The 8,356-nt window shown below is 36.1% G+C and overlaps 1 protein-coding gene across 1 annotated transcript; it reads left to right on the forward strand.

The window, feature by feature from the left end:
• The first annotated feature begins 426 nt into the window (after positions 1 to 426).
• On the forward strand, positions 427 to 4,802 carry LOC127426568 (protein FAM174C-like). The gene is made up of 3 exons (XM_051673460.1): positions 427 to 828; positions 3,788 to 3,916; positions 4,113 to 4,802. The coding sequence occupies exons 1-3, from the start codon at positions 542 to 544 to the stop codon at positions 4,114 to 4,116; spliced, it is 420 nt and encodes a 139-aa protein (XP_051529420.1). The 5' UTR covers positions 427 to 541; the 3' UTR covers positions 4,117 to 4,802.
• The last annotated feature ends 3,554 nt before the right edge of the window (positions 4,803 to 8,356 follow it).

Below are 8,356 nucleotides of genomic sequence, written 5' to 3' on the forward strand. Positions count from 1 at the left end.
TATATTCCCTTTCACTCCATCCTTATTTTCCTCCTTGATAATATTTCTCCCCAATCCATCCTTGCATTTGTGGGGACTCTGATATGTGTTTGTAATTTGCTTTAAGGCTGTAATTCGTATTACTCTGAAAGTGTATTGCTTTATTTTATTTCTTAGTAATGGAGGTAGTATACCAAGAATAAGGCTGTCAGGGCCCACTTCAATCTTATGATTATATACAATGTTTATCAGTTTATTTATTTCAATATATTTTTTAATATGGGGAATAAGTGTAAAATAAAGTTATATTGGGCCTTATGATCTTGACAATTACGCCATGTTACGTCAATTAAAGACATTAAATTAGTAGTCTGAGTTGACATGGTCTCAGTGGGAAAATAATCTCGTTGTTGATTTCCCTCAGGACACAATTGACCGTAACACCACATGTGCTGCTGTCGTCATCACTCTGGAACAGGAACTGTACACAGGCTCCAAATCGAACTTCATATAGTGTCTGAGTTTGTTTTCACGTCTTTTAAAATCGCGGACTGAAGCAACTATGACACCTTTAAAAGTGTTGCTTCTGCTTCTGGCTTTGTGGGCCAGTTCGTTCGCCGACGACACGAACAATCAGCCCCAGCTTGGGACCACTAAATCACTCACAACCAAGAACACTTCCAGCATCAGCATCAGTCCTGACGAGGCTAATAAAAACAACACCAGCACCAAAAGGAAATCCCCCGACGGGAGGTTCAGTCTGGACGGCGCGATGATTAACAGAGCTCTGTATGTTCTGATCGGAATCACGGCCATCGGAGTCCTTTATTTCTTAGTGAGAGCGGTCCGGTGAGTCTAAAATTACCTGGAAAACATCTCAGATGAGGTGAAATGTATTAAAAACTCCAAAATATAGTGAATGACCTACCTAGACATCATTTTGGGCATCATATGCGCTTTCGAACGTTGGATTTATGCGAACATTCGGAACGTGTCAATGATTCGAACACTCGAAACGAACCATTCGGTTCTTTCGTTCGGAACGTGCCTATGATTCCCAAATATGCAGTCTAGGTTTGTAGCTCACTAGGTTTTGAGACAGGTTTTCTGTCATTTAGATTTTAGTGTGGCGAGGATACCTAAACATAAATTTAGGCATGTTGTGCGCATGCGCACGGTTGGGTTGCGCCTATGATTCGAACATTCTTAAGATTCCTAAAAATGATGTCTAGGTCGGCAGCTCACTAGGTTTTGATACAGCCTTTCTGTAATTTGGCTTTAAAGGGATATTCAATAAAAGTTAATTGTAAGCTCAATTGACAGCATTTGTGGCATAATGTTGATTACCAAAATAAATAAATAAATAAATAAAAAACATTTCTACTCGTCCGTCCTTTTCTTAAAAATTTATAAATAAATAAAAAAGCAGAAACCGAGGTTACAGTGAGGCGCTTTCTATGGAAGTGAATGGAGCCAATTTTTGGAGGGTTTAAAAGTAGAAATGTGAAGCTTATAATTTTATAAAAGCACTTACATTCATTCTTCTGTTAAAACTCATGTATAACAGGGTTTCCGCGGGTCTTATAAAGTCTTAATTCGCCCTTCTGCAAAATAAGGCTTTAAAAAGGCCTTAAATCGGAGTCTTTAATTCATAAGGTCATGGCATTAAATGTTGTATGAGGGATTGTTTTCTCGTTGCGTTTAAGTAGGGTGACCAGACGTCCCGTTTTGAAGATGTGTGTCACAACAATTCTCTAAACATTGTAATTATGTCCTGGTTTCAGCTGGTATGCTCCCTGATTTTTTTCTACTTACATTTGATGTACTCATTTTCCTTCTCGCTATTGTCTTTGGTATCGTTTGCAGAGGAGAGAAGCAATTTCGAAGCGTTGCACGTTGATTTGACGATACTTTCATACTAGTCTTTCTGCAAATCTGCTGAAATGTATCTGGATACCATGGCAATGACGTCATACGCTTGGCGCGCACTCTTTGTCATCCTGTCAGTCAGCACAAGTAGAAATGCACCAATTAAAAAAATGTGTTTTCAACAACGAGCTGAAAGAAGCCGATCCATTTCTTCGTGCAGCACGTGAATATGTAAGCGAGTATTTTTCTGTAATGTTCATTTACCCACGAGCACGGAGGTAAATCAGACAATGTCATATTTAGACAGCTACACTGCACTTTTTTACGTAGTACAAGCACTTATATGTTCAGATGTGGGGGTTGTATTTTGAATTTTTGGTTACAATGTTGCGAATTTTGTGTTAAAATGTGTACCTGACATGACAAGTCATTTCATAATTACACATGCAATATGACATCATATGGATAGGATGGGCTGCATGGAATTTGTACATTAAAAAAAGCTAAAATGTGGTTAAATCGTGAAAAAACGAAATCTAAAATAAAATATACATTTTCACAAACTATATAGCCTATACAGTTAAGTGCAGAAGTTTGCATAACCCTTTTGTTTTTATAAGTTTCCACACCCCTTTCAGAATGTATACAAATAGCCTATAAGAGATATTTTTTATGTAGTACTGTCCTTCAAAAGCTACATGATGTACAAAATGTACTCTTATTTACACAAATCATCCTGTTCAAAAGTTTGCATGCCTTGGTTCTTCTTATGTTGCCTTCTTGAGCATCAATAATTGTTTGCACCTTTTGTAATAGTTGTGTATTAGTCCCTCAATTGTCAAAATCTGGACCTCATATATAGCCACTTTTGGGAAGAACTCAAATGTGCAGAAGATGCTGAGAAACCAAATAATTTTACTGTAGCTGGGGTTTTTTTTTTTTCTTAAGAAAAGTGTACATGTTCAATGCTCAGGACAAAGCAGAGATTCATGAACCATTATTACACAAACAGTCATTGATCACAGAGAAAGCAACACACCATATTAGAAACCAAGGGAATGTAAATTCTTAACATGATCATGTGTGTAAATTCAGTTACTATTTTGTCATGTGGAATATATTTGAGGATGTGTTATGTCAACCCCCCCCCCCCCCACACACACACTGATTCATTTCTTTAGTTGGTCTTAAAAAGGCCTAAAAAAAGTCTTAAATTTAGCTTCATAAAACCCGCAGAAACCCTGTATAATTTGAGCTGTAAAATCAAGTCATTTTTATTTGAAAAGCACTTTTCACAACACGCATCGTTTCAAAGCAGCTTTACAGAAAATCATGTATTAACAGAAAATGAAACTGTAATATCTATAAAGTCTTAGTCTTGTGTAGTTTGATTAAATATGGTTGTAAATGGTCTATAAAAATAAATAATTAAATAATAATTGTATTTAAAGTTGTTTAAATTGTAATTTTTAGAAATTTTAGGGTTTTTGACATTACATCGTAATGGCGGCACAGTTGTAAAATTGGCCAGAACTTTACACACAAAAGGTTAGTAAGTGATTTTATTACACTAAAAATCATGTTAACACGCGTTTTGTTTACATCTTGCGGCTGTACTTTCGAAACAGTGAGTATTTTAACGTTTACAGATTGGCCCCCATTCACTTCCATTGTAAATTCCTCAGTTTAACCCAGATTTTTGCTTTTGTTTTTTTTAAAAGAAAAGGAGGGGCAAGTCAAAATGAATTTTTGTGGTAATCAATATTATGCCACAAATGCTATCGATTGAGCATAACTTGTATTGAACCCAGAATATTCCTTAAAGTCTGACTAGGCTTACCTAACTAAAGTTTTAAGTATTGTAAACTCAGAGGTACTGAACTGCAGAGATGTTGTTCAGTTGATTGTTTAATCTGCCTCAAATATTCCCTCACTTAAGTCTGAAGAAAACAAGTGTTCAGAGGAAGAAATATGGGCTCCTGTCAAACTATGAGGACACAATGGAGATGGCACACCTGGAAAGCGATGAGGAAGACACCACAGTTTATGAGGCCAAATCCTTGAGAAGGTAGTCAAACAACAGATTGTTCCATCAGATCCCTCTGTGGTGTCATCATCAAACATATACCTAAATAATTCTCAGTATTCACAGCAATCTCTAATAAACTTTAGACCATGGACTGAGATTGTACTGAAGCTACATTTTGGAAATAACTCCGATAGTGTCTTGTCTGATATGCAGTCTTGTTTGCTTGTTTCTACAGATGAACCTCTGGGGGTTTTTGACACTGCCAGAAAAAAAGAATGTGATGAAGACAATCCCATGTTTTCCACTAAAACAGTTGTCAAATGATTTTGTTGTCATTTTCAACAACTGTGGGGTTGACCTAGGATGCTTAGATGCTTTTTTTCCAAGAATAAAGCAGATTGTGTAGGTTTATACTAGACCAGTATTTTTTGGACTTGTATGACCAAATATGTTTTGGTGTCGGAGGGAAATTATTCAAGGATCAAAACTGTGTTTTGTGCCAAAGCTGCTGATGCATAATTTTTCAGTTTGTTGAGTAAATTGATGTTAATTATTAATATTGTAAACAACTGCCCATCATTTCCGATATAAACACTGAAGGGCTGAAAGTTGTTTTTATGAATTTATGAGACTTTAATATAATTTGGATACATTTGTTTTAGATGTACCATCAAATTATGTTTGATGTGATTTTTTTTTTATGTTTTGTTTCAGATACCTTTATATATTCTGTTGAAGGGATAGTTCACCCAAAAATGAAAATTCTCCCATCATTTACTCACCCTTATCCCATCCCATCCCAGATGTGTATGACTTTCTTCTGCTGAACACAAACGAAGATTTTTAGAAGAATATCTCAGCTCTGTTGATCCATACAATGCAAGTGAATGGTGACCAGACCTTTGAAGCTCCAAAAAGTACATAAAGGCAGCATAAAAGTAATCCATAAGACTTCAGTGGTTAAATTAGTGTCTTCTAAAGTGATACAATCATTTTGGGTGGGGAAACAGATCAATATTTAAGTCCTTTTTTACTATAAATCTCCACTTTCATTTTGTAAAATGTTAAACTTAAAGTAGCGATTTATAGCAAAAAAGGACTTAAATATTGATCTGTTTCTCACCCACACTGATCATATCGCTTCTGAAGACTTGGATTTAACCACTGGAGTCTTAAGGATTACTTTTATGCTGCTTTTATGTGATTGTTGGCACTTCAGAGGTCTGGTCACCATTCACTTGCATTTTATGTACCTACAGAGCTGAGATATTCTTCTTATAATCTTTCTTTGTGTTCTGCAGAAGAAAGTAAGTCATACACATCTGGGTTGCATGAGGGTGAGTTAATGATAAGAAAATATTCATTTTTGGGTGAACTATCCCTTTAAATCTTTCTTTCTTTCTTATGCTACTACATAAACTGTACTGGGTATTGATTTCATATATTAATTCTTGTGTGGATTCTGCAAAGATAATTTAATGTTTATAAAATATTTGCCAAATACCAGCTTATATAATAGATGCACTTTTATTTTTTTATGGTTAAGTCACTTAAATCCAGGGTTTTGCTGAAGCTAAATAGCATCAGCCTGTCATGTTTTGACAGTCATGCTGACACTCCTCACCCGAACTCTATCCTACCATTTCGAGGTTTGTTTGACAAATAATACAGGAGTTATATTTTTAGATACTAAACATTCCTAGCCTGTTTATTTAGGTTCCAGGCGTAGTCATTCATGCTCATCTCTGCATTCAAAGTCATTCGGCTTGTTAACTTAGTTTTCATTAGACTCATCACATATAAGAGCAACAGGTCATGTATTACTTGTATGGGACTCACAGAAATGAAGCAAGTGAGGATGAACTATGAGACTGCTCTTTTTCAAGCCTTTGTTTTCTACATGGGTGTGATTTTTGAGCTAGTGTTGGAAGAAAAGCTTTATAAGACATAATGTGATCTTTTCTTGCATTGTTTAAAAGTGGCAGGCTTTTGAATGTGCTGTCAAAGCAGCAAGCCATCTGAGAGTAAATGGATCAACCACAGCATTCTCACTTTTCCAGCTTGAAAATGTAAGGGGTGTTATTGTTTAATGAAGCACATTGATCATATGGCTTTCTTAGACCTTAAAAAAGATGTGGAGAGTTTACGCATTTATTGAAATATTGATTACTGTCAGTTTGATATGCATGAAGAGACTATATTAATACAGTATTTAATGTACATAATTTGAATGATTCCTAAACTGTGCCTTTCTATTGATATTTGTCCCCTTTTTGTAATTGCATTTGACTGGACGTAATTTTGGGCTCTTTTTGTAATTAAAATCTATTCTCTATTTTCAACCTTAAGTTTTATTATTATTATTATTATTTTGTTTGATGAAAAAATCTTAAAGCAGGTAAGGATTGCTGGTAATCTGCAGATTACTTATATACTGTATGTATGTGTGTGTATATATTACACAGTGCTTTGAAAAAGTATTTGCCCCATCCTGATTTCTGTTTTTGTGTATGTCTCATACTATATCTCATTTAAAAATAACAAATCTAACATAAAACAAAGGCAATCTGAGTAAACACAAAATACAGTTTTTAAATGATAATGTTATTTATTGAAGCAAAAAAAGTCATCCAACACCAACTGGGCCTGTGTGAAAAACTGATTGCCCCTTAAACTTAATAGCTGGTTGTGCAACCTTTAGCAGCAACAACTGCAACCAAACGCTTCCAATAACTGGAGATCAGTTTTTCACAACACTGGTGGAATTTTGGCTCACTCTTTTGCAGAACTGCTTTAGTTCAGCCACATTGGAGGGTTTTTGAGCATGAACTGCCCATTTAAGGTCCTGCCACAGCATCTCAATCGGGTTCATGTCAGGACTTTGACTAGGCCACTCCAAAACTTTAATTTTGCTTCTTTTTAGCCATTCAGAGGTGGACTTACTCCTATGCTTTGGATCATTGTTTTGCTGCATAATCCAGTTGCTCTTGAACATTAACTCATGGACTGATGACCGGGTGTTCTCCTTTAGGATTTTCTGGTAGAGAACAGAATTCATATTTACCTCAATTATTGCAAGTCGCCCTGGCCCTGAAGCAGCAAAGCATCCCCAAACCATCACACTACCACCACCATGCTTGACTGTAGGTATGATGTTCTTTTTGTAGAACTCTGTGTTTGATTTATGCCAGATGCAACAGGACCCCTATTTTCCAAACAGTTCCACTTTTGACTCATCAGTACACAGAACATTCTCCCAAAATGTTTGAGGGTCATCAAGGTGTGTTTTGGCAAAATTCAGACAAGCCTTAATGTTCTTCTGGGTTAGCAGTGGTTTTTGCCTCGCCACTCTTTCATGGATGGCATTTTTGGCCAGTGTTTTTCTGATAGTAGAGTTGTGAACAGTGACCTTTATTGATGCGAGAGAGACCTGCAGTTCCTTGGATGTTGTGCTTGGCTTTTTTGTGACTTCCTGGATGAGTCATCGCTGTGCTCTTGGAGGAATTTTGGAAGGTCAGCCACTTCTGGGAAGGTTCACTACTGTGCAACGTTTTCTCCATTTGGAGATAATAGCTCTCACTGTGTTTCTTGGGAGTCCCTTTGAAATAGCTTTGTAACCCTTCCCAGACCGATGTATTTCAATCACCTTTATCCTCATCATTTCTGGAATTTCTTTCGACCTTGGCATAGTGTGCTACTGGGTGAGATCCTTTAGCCAAGTTCATGCTGCTGAAAAAGTACTATTTAGGTGTTGATTTGACTGAACAGGGCTGGCAGTAATCAGGCCTGGGTGTGTCTGGTCCAGCTGAACCCATCATGAATAATTTATTTGATTTTATATTATGTATTTGAAAGAATTAAAAGAACAGTTTCATGTCTATCCTTTTTTTGTTTTTTTTTTGTTTTTTTTTTCTCATCTGGTCGAGGTTGATAAGCGTTTCAGAAAGTAATACGTTTCAGACAGAGTAATTAGTACAGTAATCTAATTACACTCTAGATGTAATTAGTAGTTTGTAATTAATTACTTTTTTAGAGTAACTTGCCCAACACTGTATATATACATATATATATACATACAGGTGCATCTCAATAAATTAGAATGTCGTGGAAAAGTTCATTAATTTCAGTAATTCAACTCAAATTGTGAAACTCGTGTATTAAATAAATTCAATGCACACAGACTGAAGTAGTTTAAGTCTTTGGTTCTTTTAATTGTGATGATTTTGGCTCACATTTAACAAAAACCCACCAATTCACTATCTCAAAAAATTAGAATACATCATAAGACCAATAAAAAAATCATTTTTAGTGAATTGTTGGCCTTCTGGAAAGTATGTTCATTTACTGTATATGTACTCAATACTTGGTAGGGGCTCCTTTTGCTTTAATTACTGCCTCAGTTCGGCGTGGCATGGAGGTGATCAGTTTGTGGCACTGCTGAGGTGGTATGGAAGCCCAGGTTTCTTTGACAGTGGCCTT

The sequence above is a fragment of the Myxocyprinus asiaticus genome, chromosome 35 (assembly GCF_019703515.2).
Source record: "Myxocyprinus asiaticus isolate MX2 ecotype Aquarium Trade chromosome 35, UBuf_Myxa_2, whole genome shotgun sequence".
Classification (NCBI taxonomy): domain Eukaryota; kingdom Metazoa; phylum Chordata; class Actinopteri; order Cypriniformes; family Catostomidae; genus Myxocyprinus; species Myxocyprinus asiaticus.